At 43.9% G+C, this 25,018-nt stretch overlaps 1 protein-coding gene across 1 annotated transcript in view; it reads left to right on the forward strand.

The window, feature by feature from the left end:
- LOC128306633 (uncharacterized) overlaps positions 1 to 25,018 on the forward strand; it is an 88,918-nt gene that overhangs the window by 41,191 nt on the left and 22,709 nt on the right. The window contains exon 3 of the mRNA XM_053044199.1: positions 13,471 to 13,576. Within this exon, the coding sequence (XP_052900159.1) occupies positions 13,471 to 13,576 (106 nt within the window). The remainder of the gene's footprint in view (positions 1 to 13,470; positions 13,577 to 25,018) is intronic.

Below are 25,018 nucleotides of genomic sequence, written 5' to 3' on the forward strand. Positions count from 1 at the left end.
CATCATCGTTAATCATGTTTATCAAACAAACAACCGTAGCTTATGCGATTGGAGCAGCGAAGGGATCACTCAAACCTGCGCCACCGCCATTCCCCGTCCGCTCGGTTGCGTCCCCCCTCCCCTCTGGCCCTTCTTACAACCAGATAATCTGCTAAACAGCTTCGGAAAACACGGACACTTTGCAAAATTCTCCCACCACCCGTTTTATCGAGCGAATTTCCACCTCCAGCTTCCACCGTCGTACGAGCTAATCTTCAGCGAGCTGTCCGGATGGACAGGACCCGGTTTCACTGATACAGTTGCCAAGCCAATATATGTTACGCCGCTTTCATTTCGTCCGATCATGCGGTGCGCCGTGTTTGGCAGGGAAGCGAACGGAGCGCTCCCGGTTAAATCGGGTGGAAAATGCGTTTTACCCGTGCACGGATACCTGTCAAAGTCAGGGCGCGCGCGCGCGCGCGCTCACGTTTCGAATTCATCGTGTCGAACGTGGGAAGCGATGAGTTTCAAATATATTTTTTTCAACCTTTACATTTCCACATCCTTCAACAATTTGCTGACAGTTGTTGAAGTGAGCTAGCACACGCATTGAGTTTAGTAACTTTCGGCTGGCAATATAAAAGGGAAGCATCGGAAGGTGGGCAAAGAAATTGTAACCGATTAGCTGGGCAAGGTGCGTCACGGGGTAAATTGGTTTCATAGGCAGGTTCGCTTCGAGGAAATTCGAGAATTAAGGGTTTCTTTTTCGCTGCTCGATATGAAACACTAAAGTCAGGCACCGGTTTGTAACAAACAGGTTTCAAGCGTCAGTGTCTGGTTCTGCTAAGGATTATGCTTGACTTGACGTAAGGGATTTGGTGTTTTGTCTTATTAATTTTAAAGAACCTCTGGTGAAAATACGAATCAATCAAATGCATTCGATTACTATCTCGTTTTATTAACTGGTGTAGTCAGTTCCTTCAACGTATCGGACAATGAATTTAGAAACTATTCTACCCCTTAACCTTTTAACATTATAACAGTATCGTCAGACATCTAACGCCTGAAAGTATGCAATTCATCAAATCATGAATTTGTGCTCTTCTCTTCGAACAAATGTTGCCTATTGAAGAGCTTTCTTTTACACTTTTCTTTTCTTGGAACATAATACATTTTGAAAGACAATTTAAATGGTAATTGCACTCCTCATCATCAATAGCATTTCAACGTTTGATGATTGTAATGATAGATTTAACATTGATAAATGCGATCTTGATAGGAATAGGACGTCTTACGATCTTACCCATATTGTTTGCCAACCCTAACTGTGGAACCTGTATATAAAGCTTTTAATGTATGGTAATTTACTGCAGTATCTTGTTTTAAAGTTCTCGCTTGTTGGGATAAACTCCTCAGCCTGCTAGAATACCCATGATGGAAGAAATTAATTTTGACAAGGTTTACTTTCCTTGCCACCACCAACAACACGCTTATCCCTAATCAACTCTCATCCAGTTAGTGCGATAATCTGTAACCGTATCCCGGGCTGGTCTCGATCGGGTGCGACCACAAGAGACCGAGCGCTGATGCTGGCAAAAGTTTGCGCTGTTCGGGTTGCATACGTGCACCGACACTGCTCGTGCCTGATAATAAGTGTGGATGACGACTGTGAACTAGAATTTCGGGCGGTACTGTGCCTTCTGCACGGCACGGTTTTCGCAAACTGTGTGCGAATTAAATCAACAGTAAGCTGGTTCGCGCTGGTTCTTGCGTTTGCGATGCGAGATGCCTACCTTTCGGGCGCATAGTCAAACACACACGAGCGTCTGTTGGGAAGGGAACGAACCGGTAGCTTTAATTTGATTTGTCAACTCGCAGGTTTTTGGCACATGCCTGAAGGATGTCGGATGCCGGGCGCTGATTGGATGCTCTGCCGATGGGGTTGCGTACAAGTAGTGCCCTTTTCGAATGCGAGTGCGACCCTACTCGCTGGTACGGTGGCGTGGGTGAAGGTAGCGCGCCAGAAGCCCTGGTGCACCGGTTTTCCTCCCCCCAGCCATGCAGCTCAGTAAAAACTAGGTTAGAGACTGCGAAACGTAAAAAAAAGTGAAAAAGAAAGAAAAAACAAACTTTTTTTTGTGTTGCTTCTAACAATATAGAGTGCAAAAAACACCCCTCCCCCCACCGTTTCGCATTGTGCGATAGATTTCAATTTGGAGAATGTTTTATTTAACGTTTAACAGTTGATTTTTGACTCGCACAACTGCAAGCGATACACATTGGTCGCTGCGTGCCGGGTGAACACAGTTTTATTGCAGCGCAGGAATTTATTTGTGCGCATTTTTTCTCTTCTTCCGTTTTTTTTTGTTTTGTGCCCCGCGCTATTGTAGAATGTTTTTAATTAATCGACATACTTTGGGCTCTAAACCTGATGCACCGAATTGTGTAGTTTGCCACAACGCGCGCTACACGTTTGCCTATCTTTTCTAACCCTTTTTTTTTCGAACAGAAAAAAATGAATTTAAGAAAAATGTGAAAAAAGAACAATACAATTTTAATGGGTTCAGTAAACTACCCGGGTCATAACATATCTTTCAGATATCTAGAGCATCCGCTTCACTATTATTGTTATTCCGAAAACTTGTTTACTTCATACTTCTATTTTTTTTAAAGCAATCAAATTCACCTCGTTTAGCATTGAATGAGTGAGAAAGGAAAAAAGGCCAAGATAGTGTTGAAATGGCATCAAACTTCAAACAATTCAAAGATTTGTCAGTGAGATCATCATTGAATATCATCCTACTTACTTACTTATCTGGTGCTATAACCGCTTCGCGGTCTTGGAGGACTCCTGCAGGAGCGGATGCCATCACTCCATCTCAATTTGAGTCTACCACGCCTCCTCTGTCCATGTGGAGTACCTAAAAGAACTTTACGGGCTGGGTCGTCCGGTGTCATTCTCATGACGTGACCAGCCTACCGAATATCATCAGTCCCCAATGATATTGAATTGAGGGTTTGAGTTTCTATTTCCCTCTGTGACTCCGCATGGAACTCCCTAAAATCGCTCACTAAAAGCTCTTTTCTGTAAGTTCGAATGATCGCGGCGCTGTATGTGGTATCTCTTCTTTTAAAAGAGCTACTAAACACATCACTAGTCAGTTACTTTTTTAACTATCGAAGATGAAGACCCATTTTATTTATTTTATTTCTTTACATGGGGAATGAATCTTCGAAAGATGAACACGTAAGAGGAGGCAGGATATGGTTGCCTTCAGCGTTTGTAAGGAGTTTGGTTAGGAAGAAGTCCACTTCCCCATGCTTACGGCACTTCCCCGTGTTTACTAGCCAGAAAGAATTGTGCAATATCAGCCACCTTGTCTTCACTCCTGGAGCCGTCGGTTACGTTCCTGCCAATGCCTTAGCAATTCTTCATGTAGCCGTTTCCAGATGTCCGAATAATAAGCTGAAGACCCTTGGTGATAGCAGCAGGACTCTGACAGTAATCTATCCACCATCACCTCACCAATGAGGTAGATCTTAAACGTTCGTACAAGTTTAGTAAAATTGAACGAGATTACAAAAGAGTTGCTCAAGTTTCATCCTGATAATAGTGAGGAGTTCTCCCTGAAAGTTGTCAACTGTCTTCTGTACTAATGGAACAAGTTGATCTTGCAGGTTTTATGAGGAAGAATAGCTCGTAGGCGGTATTATAGCGTAACAATCCTGAAATTGCTATATCATTTCTCCGTTCTTGTGATTCACTATCCTATAGTTTACCTATTTTTTATATAAATTTCCAAGGACCGCTTATTTTGAACAATTTGTACAAGGCATTTCCTTTATCCTGGCCATTCTCTGTTAGCTATCCTATGTCTAAGACATAGCTCAATGAATTTCATGTTCAGGGCAAGTTAATTCTTGATCGGTCGGTTCCTGGTTTTTTGTTATTCTTGAGATAGTCTACACACAGCTGGCACGGAACACTACACGAAGCGCTAAACTTTGGTGCAACGAAATACAACGCCTAGAGAAAATCAAATGTCAAATGTGTTTCACGAGCGTTAAGAGCAAGCGGTGCCAACGCTTGACTGTCTGCTGGATTTGTTTATGTGGCCTCGGCCTTCTGTATTTTTATTATTTTTCCCTCACTTTCTCCTGCCGCAGCGTGTGTTTGCGATCTGCCGAAATTGATCTAGAGAGTGGAAAATAAATTGTGCTCTCTGTCAGTACGGGATGGTGCAAATCAAGGTTTCGACAGTGCCAGGGTCGGTACGCGTGTCGTCTATTGCGTAGGATACTGCTGTGAGTGTGTGTGCCTTTTTTTTCTCCTTCCATCGATTAAAGTGACTACAAGTTTGCTGATAAACCAGCCGGTAGGAAGCCAAAATTATGATCCCACTCATTGACAGTATTCCTGCTTTCACGTGAATGGAGTTTTGGTGTTCGCTCTATCAAACACAGTCAGTGGGAGGAGTGATAGGGAAGTAATTCAGGATAGGGCACCGAAACACTCCCCCAAAAGCAGAGACAACCAGGCAATGAATATATTGGAAAGGTAATAATTTTACCAAAAAATACCAACCTTTGCCGAGCGTGAAGTGTATGAACGAATGTAAAGCGGTAATCGGAAAAAGTACTGAAAATAGGTGGCCAAAAGTTGCACCAGGTTGGTACGGGGAATAAAGTACAACAAAAAAAAACAAAAATAGACGAAGAGGCAGAAAGAAAAGCTCGCATCGTTTCGGGGGGGGGTTTTCTCTTTTCGAGCGGTCAAAATTTATTGAAATGGTTTTCCGCGGTTGTCAGGAGATGTGCGGTACGCGGTTTGGGTGGATGGAACAGATAGGGACAAGTACGCGCACGCATTCACGAAGACTTTGCACCGTCTTTCAAACCGTCCCAGGTGCGGGCAGGCAGGCAGGCAGCGGGAGGAGGGAGGGTGGTTGCCGAGTAGAGTGTAGTTCTAAATAAATGAAAGGGAAGTTTATTTATGGGTTGAAGTTGTACCGGGGGCGCACAATAAAGGTAAAAGATGAATAAAATGGCTCATATTTAAACGCAAAACCGTCAGTGGCAGTCGGGCTTAAACTGTCTGCGTCCGACATTTGGCGTTTATTATGGTTGTGTGTGTGTGCGTAGGTGGATGAAAAAGCAACGCTTAAAAAAGGAGAAAGAAAAAAAGGGAAAAGGGAAATAGAAATACATGTTCACTTAGCCGTGGCTTTTCAGAAAATTGGAAAAGGCTATCGGTTGTTGATGGTTGTTTTTTTTTTTGTTGGACGTTCAAGCAACGTTTGGCGGTACTATATCGGCGAGGAAAATTTGAGGCAGAATTTGGGAAAAATCGTCAGAGATTCATTTTTCCCCAGTTTAAGTGTGTGCATGTGTGTGTGCATGTGAGTGTTGAACGCAGTGAAATGAATCGTGATCCTTTATGATGAAGTTCGAATCTGCCATTGCAGAGTTTGAGCCGGACCGGGACGAAGAAAAAGGGAAACCCGGAGGGTGTGGTGGGAGGAAAGTTGAGCAAAGTTTTTCCACTCCACCAGCTAATCAACTGCCAGCGATGAACGCGATCATTTTCCGCACCACCCAAGACAAGTGACCGGACACTGCCATCTGCTTCGGTTTCCCATTCACCGAAGCGTTTGGGCAGGGGGAATTTTTTTTCTCTGGATATGTGTGTACTCTTTTATATTTTTAGCGACGAAACAACATTACTGCTGGCATCGATGATCTTCGCCCACAGGTGAATGTGGTAGAAAGAACAAGACGAAAAAAAAACCGGCAACCAGAACAGCCACATACACACACACACACACGGCCTAGTTCCGGCACGGGAAGGACCAACTTTTTTGGCTCAATTCGTTGCGGCTCCTGATGCTGAAGGGAAATTTTTCATGAATGAGCACCTGATACGATACGGGTCTCTGCTTGCCCCGGGACACAGGCAGCAGCATACCAGTCCGCAGCAGAGTTTTCACCAAATGGGGAAAACTGGACGGGTCGAGGAAAAACAAAAAAAAACGACAGAAACCGAAGAAAAGGCATCGCAAAGTTGTTCGCTTCAACGAATCAATGACTTTTGCTTTCAACACTTCCGGTTCACCGGTGTGCCTGGTTGTATGGGGTTAAAGCCGCGGAGAGGAGGGTGGTTGTATGAAGGGGAAGAGAAGAATGTGCAGAAGTTCCAGTTTCATGTGTCCAGCGGGTAAAAGTTGAGCGACAAAGCGACGAAGCCATCGGCAATATCATTTGCTCGAATGATTTTGCCTGGCTTTTGCTAAAAGAGTGGTTTTGTCTGCACGGTTGCCTACCTTACGGCGCATAGAAAAATCATTTCTGTTTCGTGTGTGTGTGGGGGGGTGGATTTTTTTGTTGTTGTCCGCAACTGGTGAAACAAAATCAAAAAAGGAAAGGAAATGAATTGTGAATAAGCATGCAGAATCTGTTTTCTAGTTTTTTAGAGTAAATTTATTTCTATGCCTATAGTTTTCACTCAAACAACTACCAGAATTTAGCAATATATTGCTTTGCCAGCATTTTTATGCAAATTTTTTAATCCAGATGCTTTAGCACAGCACATTACTAATTTATGCTTTCTTACGAGGGGTAAAAAGTAAGCGAATAGTGTATTTCATCATAATAGTCTCAAATTGTTCAAACAGTTGGCAGTTCGGTGCCAATGCAAGCGTAGCACCTATTCCGAACCACTCGGTGTTATACTTAAACGATACCGACCGGAAAACTTACCTCCATACCGCTCCTTAGAAAGTCAAACAGCATAGGTTGAAGGAGTGTAGCCGGTTTGAGGTTTCATGCAGCGAATGTAACCGTGCGTAATGTTTTTTTGTCGGCGTTTTGTGGTGTTCGCGCAACAACTTCAACCGTGTTCGAATTAAGTGATTTCTAATTGGCTTGGATTGCGTTTCGGTCGCCCAAATCTTTATACAGCGATGATTATTTTCCCCGAAACATTATTGCAAGCAATTTAAGGAAGGAAAAGCATCTACTTTAAGAAAACAGAATTTGAAATCTACACGTAAACTAGACCTTTTTGGGTTGAAGTGCTACGTTTTCCTTGTCATATTCTTTTCCTTTCATTCCTTTTAAGAATAATTAAACCATAGTCAAACTATAGTCCGACATGTTCAAGAAGAGCCTTGTCTTGCTGCATGATTATCAATCCCAGTTGACGAATAACGATTTCACTACATCTCTTAGTTTAATCACTCGCGTAACTGACGATTTAGTCTTACTTGACCTTTGGCAACAATTATGGTCACCACTGTTATTGAAACAAAGTGATTAAAGTTTTTTAATTAGATGAGGCTTAAAATATTACCTCCCTGGAATGAAGTCCGTGTGAAATTCGTGATGCTGTTACTTAATTATGTTTAACTTAATTTTTAATATTGTTTAAAACACAATATCATTATTGCACAAAACGCAAATAAAACGAATAGATTTTTATCATTTTTCTATCATTGTCATGAATTTGTTTAATTTTCAAAGCTATGTAGATGATAAGAGCGATATTTCCTTTTACTGTTAAAAAAACTGTAAATCTTATAGTCATGTCACGCACTGTAACGCACACCTAAGATCATGTATAATACTATTTGTAAATGTTTTTTTTACAAGTGGAAATAACTAAAAAGATAAATTTTGCTTCGCCGATTCGATTGCGCATATATAAATCGTTATATTCTAACGTAATTTTTAAGGATAAACTATAAGAATAAGGAATATAGTAACAAACAAAAGACAACAACAGTCTCATAAGCAACGAACCCACCGGTAAGCGATCTTGTTTGTAGTCGGAATAATTTATTATATACGAATTATATTTAGGGTTTTAAACCAAGATTTGGAGTACTTCTAAGTACAAAATGTTATCAATGATTTAAAAACATTCTTGCTTAACACTATCAAACGGAAGGACGGAAAAGTATCAACTGGCTTCTACCCTTCGTTTTTAATGAAGCCTCCGTTTTTCTTCTCCATCGTCCGCTTTTAGGCGTTTTTTTTTCTATTGGTGTGTTTCCCTTAAGTGATGCTTGCGAAGTGTTTATATTATCGACTGTTTTTATTTGGGCCGTGGTGCAATCGAATGTCCTCGAGAAAAGTGTGCTTCGCTTGCACGCTTTCCCGACTTGCTGCGGCCCTGGCAGCGGCACCACGATGTGACGATGAAGCATCTCGTCTTCAGTGCCATCGATCGTCGATCCGGCTGTGCGGTTGGAAACGGTTTTGCGGAATGTTATCGTTTCAGATTATTAGCATAAAGCTTACCGTACATCATCTACGTCGCACGTTCTGCCGGGCCGGGTGATTTTATTATTTCAGTCCCGCTTTCCAATTACACACACACTCTCTGGCAGGTTCGAGTGCGCGACCGTAGTGTGACGGTTTTACGCTATGACTCTACCCGATTCGGAACCAGATGCTAGTGTATATATATATATATATATGTGTGTGTGTGTGTTTTTTTTTTTGTTGACAATTTTCTTCTTCTCGATCTTCCCGTGCAGACAGCTTTCCGAGACAAAATTGGCCGAAATGGAAGCGGTTTACCGCAAAAAGCGACCAAAGCTTGAAAACAGCACGGAATACGCTACGTACGTGTTCTTGCCCCGGTTTTGTCCTGTTGTTTACCCCCCCCCCCCCCCCCCCCTTTTCCTTTGCCAGGATGCGTCCCGCGGTCGCACCGCCCATTCCGACTGGGCAGTCATTGCCAATTCGCTTTTCCGTTGCCATGTTTTCGCCAAAAAACCGGAGTTTGTTTTTGACTTTCGATGCTCTGGGCCAACCGAGGCAACCTTTCGGCCCCACAGTACAAGAAGCAACCACTGGGTGGCCGGGTGGGCCTTTGGGGGTGGGAAACTGGGGTGGGGCAGTCGAGGCAAATGTGCTGTACGTGCAGTGTTATGAGCACTTTTCGTCGTCCAGTTTTGGGCAGCATCCGGGGAGCCGTTTTGCTATCGTGCCGGTTAATTTCGATGACGAGCATGCTGTACGTGAGTGTATGTGTGTGTGTGTGTGTGCGCTGTATGTGTGCGGGTCGTTGTCTGGCAAAGCGCATTTCCGAAACCTGTCCTTCGGATGGGAAAGTGTTTCGGGGGGTTGTGCAGTGATGCTGCTGGCATCCTAAGCGGTTCCCGCTTTGCGACAACCCCGGATGCGGATTTTCCAGACGGAAACGGCTTCGAGATGCATTCGATGTGTGCATGTGCATGTGTATGGGCGAATGTGTGTAGATATTGTGTGACAGAATATTGGTCTTTTCGGTGTCCGCTTGCCTGGTACAAATTGAAGGAGTGGTTTGCTGTACCGGGCGATAAGTAGCCCGATAAAATGCCAACATTTGGACAATGGAGGATGGGACTGAACCTTGGCGGAAAAAAGCGAATGGAATTGGTTGGGTTTTGGAAAATCTAATTTATGTGCCCACTGGGACATCGGCAGGATGGAAACGGTTCACGGTTGTTGTTGTCAGGAATGCACTTTTAACGTACCGGCGTAGGCTTCGGTTAGCCGGTTTATGGGGCGTTTACAGAAACGAAAGTTCACGTCCGAACGCTCACGGAGATGGTCACCGTGCCGAAATGGGATTAGTTTGTTGCAGGTGATGAGAAAAGTTGTTTGCCTCTTTCGTATGCGCTCGCTACTGTTGCGCCGCGGATAGCGCCAACAAAAAAAGGGCGTTGAACTGATTAACTTCCGCCTTGGTGTGGGGTGTATCATGCCAATCAGCTTGTTGTTTATCCTTCAGAACCTTTCATGCGTGCAATGGAAATATGCTGTACAGCGATGGGCACTAATGAGTAAAACAATTTTAATTTCCCTCAAAGTGATGTTTACAGTAGAGAGGTGACTGTCAACTCTTCTAGAAGAATGAATCTTAATGCTTCGCTCTCGAAAGAGTCGACTCCTTGATGAGTTTCTATTTCGTCGTGAAATATCAAATCTTACTAGATTAAGGTATAATAAAAATTACATGCTGAGTTTGTAGAACAAATAATATTATTTTATACTACAGTATTGCATCATCTTATTTCTCTTAAAACAAAAAAAACAGTAGAGAGGTGACTGTCAACTCTTCTAGAAGAATGAATCTTAATGCTTCGCTCTCGAAAGAGTCGACTCCTTGATGAGTTTCTATTTCGTCGTGAAATATCAAATCTTACTTGATTAAGGTGTAATAAAAATTACATGCTGAGTTTGTAGAACAAGTAATATTATTTTATATTACAGTATTGTATCATCTTATTTCTCTTAAAACAAAAAAAACTTATTTTATTTATACATATAACATGTCATACCCTTCATATGTATTGATATCATATCCGAGTATCACCTACAAATTTGTATTAGAGTAAGCAGGCTATCAGTCCTTTTTTTAACAGTGAAAAGAAAGCGATGGGTGCAAAGAGTCGACTCTTGGTTATTCTTTCAATTTAAGACAGTGATTCAGTCGATGCTATTCCAAAGTCTACTTCGAGAGTCTAACACTAATAAACTCGAGTATAAAGAGTCAACTTTTGGTCTAGCAATTATTCTTTCAATGAAGGTCTGTTTCAGTCGATGCTATTCGAGAGCCTATTTTAACATTAATAATCTCGATTCTACCATCTTGTTAGCTTATTAGGTGTGCTTTTATCGCTGATATGTAGAGAACGACACAAAACGACAACGATACAGAAGCAACGATAGTGACTTGCGCAGCTAATTTGACTCTCTGAAATTGAAATTATGTTTGACTCTCTGAAGAGTCGCGAAATAAAAATTTGAAGAGTCGATTCGTTCGTTCTTGTGAAAGAATTACTCTGAATGAGAGAGTTAACTCTTTTCCCCCATCTTTAGTTTACAGTGTGGCCATTGAAGATACGGTTTTGAAGTACTACTCCTACCTTCTCGCATACACTGCAATATCAAGTTCAAAAAGAGATTAGTTTTACCGGAAGTTTATCAAGATTTTGAAGACTACGGAAAACCCCAGATTTGGAGGAAGAAATGCTTCAGGGTTTAAGTTCATTGTTTGAAAAATCATTCATCGTCATTGAGGCATTCTGGGGAAGTTAAAAAACAGACTAATTGGAACAATGACTACAGAAAGACGTCTGAAGGATTTTACTTACGATAACTCCTCAGGATTCCTTGAAGACTTCGCTATATTTAGGGTTAATTAATTTGGATGGAGTGAATATCTGCAGCGTCTACAATACGCTCCTTGAATCGTTTCATGTCGAATTCCTTCTATATTGCTAGGAGAAGTACGAGTATGCTAGACCCTCCTTAATGAACAGTGTTCGGGATTTGGAAAGATCCGCTGATAATCCGATTCGTGATGTGGTTTTAGATGTAACTCTAGGTATTTTTTTTAGTTTTGCTGAGGGAATGTAGTGTTTGAATTAACTCTCTTCTTATTCTCAGTCCAATATCTTTGGGAAGATGTACGAGACCTCAGTATCATTATGAAAATAGAGGAGACACGATAGTAAGCGTATGAAAAAATAAACATATCCATATTGTAGAAATCTTCACTAGAAGTAGGAACTCTCTTGATAGACTAAACGACGCACAGCAAGTATACCCCGGTAAAGGTGTTCTTCACGCTGCTCATACGATGGGTATGAATTGGCTGATATTTACAAGAAAACTATACGTCATTTAATAGGTTCATTTGTGTCATACTTGTCATCCATTGGAAAACGATAAAACACCAGTCTGACAGCTCCGATGCATTAATTATTGACGCTAACGGGGCAGCGCTTTTAAAAGAAACCCGATGCTGACGAAAAGTTGCAAAACTTTTTCACCCTGCACTCCTCCGCACACAAAAAAAAGCTGAGCAAGCGCTTAATGAACTGCCTTTTGCTCATTTACTAATTGCTGCCTTTTTGCACCGAAACCCATTTTCTAATGATCAGCGGCACGGAGTTGCTGTATGGTTGTGTGTGTCGTTCTGTTTTTTTTTTCCTACCACGAACCGAAAAGTTGCAGCCTCTCGCATAACCCATGCTCCCATGCATCACCTCCGCGATTGACGAACCAACCGGGGCGCAAAACTTTAATCGTAACAAATGAAGCCGGCGTGAGTCGTCGGAATTGATCGAACGTAACTAATCATTCGCATGACTTCTAGAGTTGTTTCGGTGGTGGTGCGTCCGAAGCGTAAAGATAGAACGCTCTCCACTCGAAAACGCGAACGCGAAAGGATGTTACTTTGTTGCGCGTTTGCCTTTACCATTTTCCATCTGCTCCGGTGGTGGGTGAAGTATTTAATTTTCACAAACAAATTCCACCCATTGCGTACCCGTCAGCGAGCGGTGCATGAAGTTTTTCTGTTTTCCAAACCGCGCTTTGGATTTTCTCCACGATTCGGCACCATTTTATTCCCCCTGTTTGCCTGCACCGGATGGACGTGTTCATTCGTTTCGGTCCAATAATCGATACACGATCCTGGTGGATCGGTAGAAGGACGATGCTGTGGCTGTGGATGTTCTCAATTCTTTCATGAGCCAAAAGGAAGGGGAGGCTGTGGTTAGTTTTTCGGGTGGGTTTTTGCTTACTGCGCGAGCGTTCATGTTTTGCGATAACTCGCACCATCGAAATGTCTTAGTCATGCTACGGATTTTAATTTCATTTCCCGGGTTCATTTCCTGGAGCTCAACCGGATGATGAAGATGATGACAAATAAACGTGGAAAGAAGGGTAAAGAAAAACATACTGGATGATTTTTGGGGTTAAAATGAGCAGAAAGAAGATAAAAATAAAAAAGAGATGGAGAGAAAGAGAAAGAGAGAGAAGACGATAAAGAGGGGGAGAGAGAGAGAGAGAGAAAGAGAGAAAAAATTGCAAACAAAATTGCAACTCCTCTATCAAGTGCAGTGAGAAAAAGCGAATTCTTTCAAGAAAATCATGTTTGTCTTGGGATAATGCAACTTCCCTTCTTTTGGAGGTGTTTCTGGAAGACATTTCAGACTTTTAAGAATAAAATATTTTTGATGGATTGCAAACCTTTCATCACCCTGCCGACAATTTGAGAGAGAATCTCATACAAAATTTTCGCTGTATTTTCGCCTTATTCTGGCTCTATTGGGAGAACCAGAATAAGGCGAAATGAACAAGGCGCGAGTGACGTCACTGCTTCATTTTTCTGCTTCATTTTTACACAATAATTACAACACATGAGTAGATTTGTTTTTATATTTTCACAAATGTTATATTTATCACTTTTGATTTTAATTCACTACATATTACACGCACACATCAATTTCACCTTAATTAATTAAATAGTCCTACTTTGTTGGCCTTTGTTGTTTTGGTGACTTTGGTACTCTGTTTTTGTATTTTTTTGACTACTCTTTATAGACATATTTCAATTATTCATTTTGGTAAAACAGAATCTCGTCGTCTGGTGAAGACCTCTTGCAGAGTATTGGCTGGTACTTATGTGTATTATTCTTTCCCTTTTCTTTGCAGGTGTTGACAACGACCGAACGACACTACACCGAGCAACAATCAAAAAAAGGTAACGCACACTGTGTTACACAACAGCGATCAAGTTTCCGGCTGCATGTAAAAGCAGGTGATTAAAAGAGGAGGGAAATATCTCCGAGACATAGAACAAGGAAAACGGAAAAGGCTAGAAAAGCACTTCAAAACACCATCTCGTACGGGCACACATGGCAGGCATCGGCAATGGCCGAATTATGGTTCGCTTATCGCGAGTAAAGCACCGCGCGAGATTCCTCCCTCCCCTCGCCATTGATCCGCCAAATCCGACGCTAATGCGTGTGAGCCATCGAGTGGCACGTGGGGAAGGTTTCGTATTTTGTTTCGCGTCTTTCCTCGTGGGGATTTTTTTTTCGGGTGTGTGTGTGTGGCCCAAAACCCTCGAACGGAACGTGCAAATTGGTTGGCGTTGGTGTCACCACCGTAATTCTGGTGCTGGTTGCTGGATTAACCTCCCGGAAGGTTGCACCGGGGGAGCGGTTGGCGCTACTGTCGGGACAGCTATAACGAGTGCAGCTCACAATGAAGTACTTTACATGCTGATGACTTTGGAGAGGGATTTAGTAGTTTAACCGGAGTGCGATGCGTGTTTCAAGCGTGGTAGAGCGAGGCCAGCCTGCCGGAACGCAAAAAAAAACCTTCAATCCTTGGCGAATCGAAGGGCTTTGCGAAGGGAAGGGGGTGTTAGTGTGAAATAAATGGATTTGTGGGTCGACACCAACACATGCCCGTGGCGTGGCGATGGGGGGAGGGGGGAAGGGGGGAAGAGGGGGGGGGGGGGCGGTTTGTGTTGCGACACACTTGCTTTAGGAACAAAAATTTCAACAAATAAACACCCAACTCACACACGCAACCAGCTGGATTTTGGTAGTGGGGTGGGGGTCCACACCCCTCCCCTTTTCTCCCCTTGCCATACGGGGGTTGTAGTAACGCACGGAAGAAGCGTTACGGGACTAACTTTCTTGATCCTGTTAGCAAGGATAAATACGATATATTTGTTTTCGAGCTTCAATTACGACAAACGAGCTGAGCGAAAGATGTTGTCACGCGTGCGTGTGTGTGTGTGTGAGTGGGTGGGTAATGAGGGCGAAACGGGGGGAGGGGAAAGGAAGAAAGTGGAACAGTGCTTAAGGGTTTTTGCTGAGCTTTATACAGGACGGTAAGACGGCGAGTTTTAGTCGAGAGAGGGTTGTTGCGACGGTAGCAACATTCGCTTTTACCCACACCCGTTCCATTGTGCTAAAACTCCCTCCCGCTCACGTATTCACGGTTGTTACAAGCGTTAGATGGCGTGTGCAACGGGGGGAGGGCAGTACGCCATCTCGAGTACGAAAACCTCTCGTAAAGGGACGCCACTCTTGCCGAAGCCGTGCCTCGAGAAGGATGTGTCACAATAAGGGTGAGGGGCGGGGACAGGGTGGGACGCAGACAGGACAGACACACCAACACAGCTGCCCGCTCTAGCATCCATGTTCGATAATCGACGTGGGGGTACCGTTTTCTGCTACTTTGTGCACTTAAAGCAAGTAATCTGTAAACAAGATTGGTAACTGCTTACGAGCATTAACATCCCCCGCCCCCTAACAGTGGGCAAGGTGAGTGGGGTGTTGGGTTGCACTTTTTCCTGCTCATTTCAGCGTGCTTTTCAGGGGGTTACTGGCAGGTCGGAAGCTTCCAAGACGATGACGACTTCTGGCGGGTACTTTTCTTCACACGACGCTACGGAAGGCAGCTAGAGCTGGCGATTAACTGCTGGATTATTAGCACACGGCCGGCTATTCATCTGATTTTTGGCGTAATTTATGTTAACGCACCGAAATCGCACCGTCGGCTGTGTAAAAACGAGCAGGAAATAGGAATTATGTTCATCGAAAAGAAATCATCATTCCCGATAAAGCATCGAGTGTTGGGGTTTGATGTTACGTGAGGAATGACATGGCAGAGCTGTTGGAGAGCAGTTTTTGGGGTATAACAGAAAGGGGAAGGATAAGGACGCGAAGGAAGCAAAACGTAACGAGCGAAAGGCGCACAGATGTCAGACCGTATCGGGAGCATCATCTAATTTCATTACTTGATACAATTTTCACCCGAGCTCACAAACTCATCGTAAGCGTCGGATCGCGTTTTTGCCATGGTTTTTTTTCTTGTAACTAAAACGCGTATTGGGAAGGGGGGGAGAAAATCCCGGAACATCCCACTGAGCAAAAAAAAAAAAAAACGCCATCCTGATACGATTACACCCAATATTGAAGCAATTACTCCCCGAAAATCGAAAAACTCTCCCCCCGGGGGATCGGTTGCTGCCCAAAAAAAACCCGGGACCTGGGCGGGTGATGATGTCCTTTCGTGGAAAACCAATTGTGGAAATGGCCCCGAGAGGGGGGAGGGCGGTGGTTCGGTTGTTTGCCATTATCCAACGCTCACCTTATGCTGCCTACATGTTGTTGATGTCCTTTGCGGGTCGAATGTTGGGTTGGGTGTCTCAACCCGAGGCACGTACCCTCCGACCGGCCACCGCCTAACCGTGATGAAGTTGAATTAGGTTAGGCAGGGGGAAGCGAACATGGTGGGGAAAACCGCTTCAAGATTTGATTTATCGCGCGAAATCGAAAACCACTTAAATTCCTCAACCGAATCGATTTTATTTATCTGGTCCAGATTTTTGTGACCGGGAAATGAAGTGGTGAAGTTGTTATTGCACTGGGTGGGTGGCGGGCATGGGAAAACTGGCAACGTCACGTGCAGCGACAACCGGAGTTGGTTGATCCCGCATCCCAGGCACGCAAAACCCGAAGAACCTGCTGGGCTTTCGAACGTTTTTTTGTTGTTGTTGTTGGTCACTCTCAGTGCAATTTGACAGCTGATCTGCGCGCGTGTGTGTGTTGGTGTGCTTCGCAATCGAAACTAGTGATGGGAAAAATCGCTTCCATGTGGGATTCGATCCGACCGATCCGGATCCGCCTTGGGATCGATCCTCCGAATCAGATTTTTTATGACCACAAAAAAAAACTCTTTGCTTTGTAAACAAAGAAAATGCATAGCAGCTATGCTAATGTGACATTTTTGTTTCATGAATTAAAAAAGTGGGTTCACAATTGAGCTTATGTAAAATAAAAAAAAATGTTTAAACTTATTTGTTTTTATTCATTTTTCAAAATTTCATGGGATTATCATTTTAAAGCATCAGCAGATTATCAGCATATCACAATTTTATATAGGAATGGACATCTAAAATTATACGTTTTAGTTTTCTAAAATAGGAAACTAAATTAATTACTCAATTTTTCGTAGTAAATAATATTTTTTTATACAATTAATTTATGATTGGATTTTAAACCCAACCAATATTACATCGTAGCTGAATCACACCCACCAAGAAATCAAGATCACCAAATACATTATGTGATGTTTTTTATTAATATGTTTTAACCGTAGAGTTGTCAACCAAATTTACACACGTAAGTTGGCAACCGGCATACCCGGGTATTCCATACGTTTTGACGTATACAATTAACGGTTTTCGTAGGTAAACAATGCTTCCTATACATTTATATTCTTGCAAATCTGTGAAAATCGGAACGTTAAATGAATATAGAACTATAATGCAATATTATATACATTTTTTTATATCACACATATTATAATATAAAAAAGAAACAGGTAATAGGAAATGCGTTGTATTACAATCCATTGTTTACATTTTCGCCAATTCAGCATAACCATTGTCTTTATACTTTTAATTTTATGTAATGTATTTATTTACAATTTATTCATTTATTCTAGACTTTTTGTTGCTTGTGTGTATCTAAAATCTATTTCATTCATTAATTATGTTGTTCTATGTTATGATTAACCTAACGATCCATTTCAAATTTTAAATCGATTGAATTTGAAGAAGAAGAAGAAGAGAAACGTCATTCTCCATACAAAATGTATGGAATACCCGGGTATGCTGGTTGCCAACTTACGTAGTAAAGTTTAAAATAAATCAAAATAAAATACATACTGCTTGTTGAAAATTACAATTTATGCACTAAAATCGGAAATAAAAAGTTGGGAGGCTACAGAAATTTTCAGGTCAATACAAGCAATGAATCAAAAGTAATTGCAGTTTAAAGTTGAAAAAAATACCCGGGTATCCGGTTGCCTACTTGAAGGTTAAACCAAATGCAATAATTTAAAAAAATACAAACCAAAGCTATAAAAATCCAAATCAAAAAAATATTAGCCAATTATTTCTATATCTTTCTCGCTTAAATTATGATTTAGAAATAACATTACATTCCGTTTATTTGTGGAGCAGCCTATTTCTTCTGTCCGTGTAAATTTGAAAAATTGAAAGAGAAAATGCGTGCAACAGAACAAAATAAAACGGCAATAATTTACAAAATATCCGCATCCGAAAACAATCCCTTCCACAATCCCAGATTCCAGTCATGACAGATCCGGATCCGGGATCTGGATCTTTTTTTGGATTGTGATTCCGGCTTCCCGGTCATAACAGATCCGGATCGAAAACGGATTGTTTGGGATTCCAATCCAGAGGATCGGATTGATCCAATGAAGGATCCGATCCCAGAATCCGATCCGATCCGATCCGATCCGCCCAACACTAATCGAAACGTCAAACTGCACCGCATCGCACCGGGGCCGGAATTTGCAAACACACTTGAACGGGGCCGGCCAATCAGGCTGCACCGCTTGACAATGTGCGCCGGTTGGCCCGATGGCTGTACCTATAGGTCCATTATAGAATCTATCATTTATCACCGATCGGTGTCCTGGTCCAGTAATGGCGCGTCTGGTCTGGGACGTGCCTGGCCGAAGGTTGGACGTCTCTCACGGGAGATTGTTAGGAATTTGATTTCATGCTCCGGTTCGCCGTGTGCCGTGCCGGCCCGCTTCCGGTGACCAGTTTTACCCACCGAGGAGGGACGTCACCGGTCACGTCAGCAGTTCATAAATCAAGCATCCCATTTTTCGTGGGGATCGGTAGTCCACGACGTTGCGGGAGATAATTGTGAAGATGCTGGTGACTTTCGTTTGGGGTTGTGTGCGAAAGGCCGAAGGAAGGAGAGTGTTTTTTTTTGTGTGCAGCATTAGCACTAAACACTTAAACTACTCACCGAATGGCAAAACGAAAAAAGGGGGAAAAAAAGGAAAGGAAAAACGAAATCCTTGACGACTTTGGCATGTGTCGGTCGGTCGGCTTCTTCTTCAGCGTGTTTGTGTGTGTGTGTGTTTGCACGTATGTGTGCTCGCTCCCTATCCTTGAGCATTTGTTGTGGACCGGTGTGAAAGCAGCCGAGTCGGCAAAGTCGCAATCAATTGTGGTATGCAAATTTGCTTCCTGTGGACATTTGGACGCACGGATTTTCCCTCCGGATGATGAAGTGTGTGTGTGTGTCTTGGGGGGATGAAGCAGAAGAAGGGAAGGCTTCTTGGCCGGGCGGCAAGGCGGGACTAATCCGATTGCCTCCGTTGTGTGGGACGTGTGGCCGTTCTTTACGGAGATTGAGCGTTTGTCAATGCGATGGCGATGGCACACACCCCCGGAGCACACAGCCAGCATTCTTGAAGTCTCCAATCCACTCAACCTCCGCCATGTGGGGGGTGGTGGTGGTGGGAGGGGGAGAAAAACAATAACACCAGCGCAATCCGGTGCGGTGCTGTGAATCACTGACACTGCGAAGAAGCTTTCGGACTTTTGATTCCGTTCGCCCTGCAACTTCGAGCTGCATTTCTCCCGGGGCTCGGGGTTGCGGGTGGCAAAAACTTCTCCGTCACATGCACACAAAGCGCGCCGCTTGCATGTGTTTGTGTGTGTGTGTGAGTGCCATGTCCTTGTTGTGGTCTGCCCATGTGCACGGGACTGATTTATCCAATTTCTCAGTGCGCCCGCCCGTAGACGTCCAAGTTTTGCCATATCCGAACGGAAAACCCTTCACCCCCTCACCCCCTTCACCACTCACCCCCCCCCCCCCCCACCACATTTCCCTGTTGGGGTTTTTGGGGTGGAAAGATTGAAGACGTCACTGGAGCGTGTGGTGCTAGTTTTAATATATTTGTTTATGTTTATGTCGCCAAATCTTGCAATGTGCGGGTGTGTGTGTGTGAGGCAACCACTTGAGCTTGACCTCCCTTCGTGCGGGGTGCTTTTTGGCAGGGTTGCGTTAACTTATACGTGTGTTTGCAAATCTTCGCCGTTGTTACCCACGGGTGCAGCATACCGATGCCCGATGCAAATGGATTGCTTGCTTGTTGGCCGGGCGAAACATCGACCGAGTCGCCTTTAAATTGTCGTCGCTCGAGCACAATAACTTTGCCTCCTTCGCTACCCCTCCTTTCTTCCACCTGTTGTCTTGTGAGTGTGTCGGACTCGAGCAACCCGTGCAGCACCGTCCTGATGTCGTCCGTATTCTATTCGTTAACTCAATTGTTGTGCGGCGGGGCGCGGGTTGGTGTCGGAGTTTTTGGGCAACTTTTGCACTTTATTATTATGTTTCTTTCATGTTGCTTTTAGGTTTTCTGTTTCGCTCGTGTGTGTGTGTGTTCCCCGGTGTGTGTCACATGTTGTTTGCCGCTTTGCTATTGCACTATTGTCAATCGTATGCTGCACCGTATGCGTGTGGGCGAAGAAAAACAAGCTGAGTGTGCATGTGTAGTGCAGTTAAAGGATGCAATGAGAGAGCGAGAGAGATAGAGAGAGAGAGAGATAGAAAGAGAGAGAGAGAGAGAAAAAAAAACATCACGTAGTAGCAAATTTAGTGGACGAAGTTGTGAACACAACATTGAGAAGGGAGTTGAGAAAAGGCGAACAAAAAAAAACACACACACACACCCCATCTAAAGATCTCGTTAGAGATATGCATGTGGGTGTGTGGAACGGGTGGTGCAACGTTGAAGCACACTCGGTCGCACTTGGGTGGCGTTTTCGATGTACGATGTTTGTCTCCACACCGAACGCCCCGAAATTACTTAGTCAGCTTTTAGTTTCTTCGTTCGCTGCTGCTGCAAGGCTGTGCTGCAGAATGTTGCCAAAGTTGGCATGGCTTGCAAGTACACACGGTTTCGTACAAAACCCGTTGGCTTCTGTCCGATCGAAGATTTGCAATGAATTAATTGTGTTTGAAGACCGGTCCCCCGTTTCGGTCGATTTAAAACTCGGGTTTGACTGTTTAACTCGAGCAAACGGTAGGGGGTGAGGGAGGGGGGGAAGGGGGAATTCAAAAAAGGGGGGGTGGAAATTTTCCCGTTTTCCCCCCCACCCCCCCAAGAAGAATCTTTCGCACGTGCACGAGCATAAAAGTGTCAGGTTCGCAAATGTTCGCTACTCTTCAGGTGGCCACACATCAAGCACGAAAAATAGGTTGGGTTCAATTTTATTTTCCACCCTCTTTTCCACCCCTCCTCTCCCTTCTCTTACCATTCCGCATCACATCGTAACCTTTTTCCCACTTTCGGTTTCACTACCCGTTTTTCCTTGCTGCTCGTCTCTAGCTTTTCCGAACCCTCCCCCCCCCCCCTCCCATTCATAAGCGTGTACGTGTGTGCTGAACCCCCGAAGGTCCGAGAGAAGTTTATGTTGCCGATGTCAAGCTTCCTTCCCCACACTACCGCTGCACTCATAACGTTCCCTTTTTTCCCTCCACCTGGCCCCCACCAACCATTTCACCAAGAGGTCCGTGTACCGTGCACGGTGCACATCGAATCGTAAGGGCGATAGTCCGGTTGACGGTTGGCTAAAACTGTCAATAAATGTGATGAAAGATTGTACCACCTCACACACACACAGACACACCAACACCGGTGCGACATGATTCGATTTTCAGGTTTTACTGGTGTGTGGTGAGCGTTTTGGGACTGGGCAGTTTTTTTTTCTTCTCCTGCTTCTTTTTTTATTCCTGTTCATCCCGAAAAAAATCGAGGACGAAACCACAGGGTGCACAATTTTTGGTCCGTGAATATTACGCCACAATGTGTGTGTGTGTGTGTGTGTGTGTGTGTTTTATTTGCTGACTGCAGTCTGCAATGTTAAACCCTTTTTTTGTTGGCGTTTGGGCGCACAGTGTTTTGTCATTTGTGCTGTATTTTTTTTTTTGCAACGTCCCACCCGCCAGGAGTCCATTTGGATATGAGTTTTGTTTTTAGCATTGAATGGTGGAAAAGTTTAGTCACCTTTCGCGTGTACGGCGAGAGCAGGAGAGAGCAGGAGATAAAATGGCAGACAGAAAAGGATGCCAAAAAGAAAAAAAGGGTCCGAAGAATGATTTCCTTCGTCGCCCGTTCTCCATTTTGTTGTGTGCTTTTGCCGCTTTCGTCGCCATCCGGTTGATATGGAACGTGTTCACAATCTTGCGTTATGACATGCCAACCCCAAACACCAACCCCGAGCCACACGCCCACAAACTGGTGGGTTGGATTTTGACAGCTTTTGACAGATGTACACTTAAGGTTCTTCGGGGGGCGGGTGGTGGTACCCTGCTGGAAGGGATTGAAATCGGGACGCCGGAGCAAAATCGTAGTACGAGTGAGATATATTTTTGAGGTTAGTTTGTGGGGTGGGTTTTTTTTCTTCTTTGGTTCGTGATCGGTTAAGGCATTCCACGGGTGTCGACAGGCTTCAGGTCAACGCAATTAGGGCGGTTGCCAAACCTTCGTCTCGTGACAATCGCTGCTGGGCGACAGAGTTTGCGAGTGAACCGACCGACACATCTGAGCGATTGCGCGGCGGTGAATTAAAGCAAGGGAAAACGCTCCTATATACGGTGCAGGGTTGGGTGGTGTCGATTTTTATAAAATAAAAACTAAAAGAAATGAAACCAGTTTGTGGTAAGTGATATGAATGGGCGGAAATTTCAGGAGGGAAAATAGATGAATCATAGTATACTGAACCGATTGATGAAAAGAAAGCGAAGGGTTTAGCAAAGCAACCACTTTATGAGTGGAATGGAGGCGCCTGGTGGTTTTCATATTTGTTTTTTATTTTTCATTTCTTTGCCCACCGCGATGTAGGATGCTGGGAAATGTTTACGTGTGGGTTTTCTGCATTCCATTCTCGCTTACGTCACACACCTTCAGACCCGTCAGATTCGTCATCGTCGACGGTTTTGTCACGTAACGTCAGAAAGGGGGCAAAATATGAGGGCAAATGATGTGTGTTGGGATTGCATTAAGGCACAAAGACCATTTGCAAACGTGTCCCACAAGCGCACGGCCACGAGGACCACAAATGGTGCTGGGCCGCGCATAAAAACAACGCGAGCAAAACGCTAAACACTGACATTCCGCTCAATTTCGTACCGCCCAGGTGTAAATGGAGGCGCCCAGTCGTTCACCGAGTGACGCGCAGGCGATAATTAATTGAAATATGTACGTCCCCCCAACCTCCCCCCCCCCCCCCCTTCTCTCTCCACGCCCTACCACCATTGCGTACGTGCAGCGTCGAGCAGCGTTGCAATTAAATGAGGTGACAAAAAGGGGCAAAGTCACGTGCGCGTCCGCCGTAAAATAAAAAAATGGATGAAAAAAGAGAAGGACGTGTGCAGGGGTTCGGAAAAGGTTTGACTGACTACGTGAGGTGAAGCTGATGTTGCGATTATACAAAAAAAATCGTTACGACAGCATTGAGGGAGAGAGAGAGAGAGAGAGAGAGCGAGAGAGAGAGAGAGAGAGAGAGAGAGAGAGAGAGAGGGGGGGGGGGAGAGGGAAACAGAAAAGAGCAAAAGAGACAGTGATACTTGATAATTCGCCATCTCTTTCAGGTTGGTCTGCACTTGAACGAAACCGAACAGAATACTGATTTATCTTGTCACTTTCTCGTCATTTTCCATCGTGCACCTTCCACCATCCTACGGAAACGCTACCAACCGAGTAGCAGCAGAACAAAAAAAAAAGCAGTTCCAATCGCCAGAGACTCAGCACCAAGCAGTACCATACCGTGGTGGTCCAAACGCCAGTCAAACAGGATTAAAGCTAACGAGGATAAATTTAATGTTTCGCGAGCAGTTGTATGTGTGTTTTTTTGTTGTTGTTTTGTTTTGCTTTCTGTCCCCACCCACTCGGTCGGTTGGGTTTGCAGAGGATTAAGCAGAGACAAAACAGGCAGCAAAAGCCCGTTTTCGAAAGCCTGACACTCATTTAAATGACACCGAAACCGTGTACGAGCGGACAATGCTTGCCGTTAGTTAGTGTGCCATTTTTGGGAGTTTCGTGCTTTATGCGTTCGTTTCGACGATTTTCCTTGTAATGAGGTAAACCATAACATTCGGTTGGAGGTTGATGGAAAAATAGAAATAAATTTTTAAATTTCCTGGCAGCTTTCGTACGCTTTTCTTTAGTGGATGCTGCTTGAAAATCGTGTGTTTTTTTTTCGAATTTTTCCTCACGGAATATAATTTTTGAAGCAAGTTTTTGGAAAAGCATAACGAGCTATTCAACGTTTTGCAGCAAATTTTGTATGTAAATCTCAAACAACTAAAATTATGCGAATACTTTAAACCTTATGTGCGATGTATTTTTTTATTTTGCAAATTATTTTCCCCCATTTCATGGCACGGAAATTGATTAAGGAGACCGCATTAGAGGTGGATTACGGTACAGCACGTCCATACTGATTATACGTAATCTGATTCTTAACGGTGTTTGGGGCGGGATTGAAATTCCAACTGGCCCGGTGCAGACAATCAGTGCTGGCGAATTAAAAGCCACGCCGTGCCGTGTTGCCATTAACCTTGACTTATTGACTGTCAGAAGCAGTCCTGTTTAATGCTCGGTGGTGTGGTGCTCAGATGAGAGCGGGGTAGTATCGCGTCTTACCCTTTTTCTTTCGGAAAAACGCGGAAAGCGCAAGGGGTTAGCGAGCGGAAAGCGGGGGGAGGGAAAAAAGAATCCACGGAACTGACTTTTCCTCTTCGCAAGCATTAGCTCGTTTTAAGCGGCCATCGTTCGGCACCGAGCGAAATGAGGGTGAGCAATAAGGGATGGGGTGGCTAGCAACAAACAACATGAAAAGGGGTGATTCCGCACGAGCAGCCGAGTGCTTGCGAAACAAGCGCCGGCTAGCGCCTAGGCGCATCGAAACGCTTCGAGCGAATTGAACTTGATGAATATTCAAAAGCCTCAAAGCCCCTTCGGTATAATTTAAGCTAAAGTGTGTTGGCTGTGTGTGTGTGTGTTTTTTGTGTACACCCAACTCTCAAGAAACCCTTGAAATGAAAAGGAAAAAATGTGGCAGCGTTGGGGCAAAAGAGTGGTAGAAGAGTGATGGTAGTATAATACAACAAACAATAAAAAAAAAACAAAGGAAATCCATCCAGAAAAGAAAAGTCGGAGGAAAAGGGGGAAAAAAAAGTTGTATGGAAGAGTTTTGTGCACACTTATGTACAAGCAAAGAAGAGGGTGAAGCAGTACACGAACGAGAGAGAGAGAGAGAGAGAAAAAAAAACAAACAGAAAGATAAGCAAAAGGGTGGCATTCCCATTTTCCTACCATCTACACGCTGGATGCTTTTCTC

This window comes from Anopheles moucheti, chromosome X (genome assembly GCF_943734755.1).
Source record: "Anopheles moucheti chromosome X, idAnoMoucSN_F20_07, whole genome shotgun sequence".
Taxonomy (NCBI): Eukaryota; Metazoa; Arthropoda; class Insecta; order Diptera; family Culicidae; genus Anopheles; species Anopheles moucheti.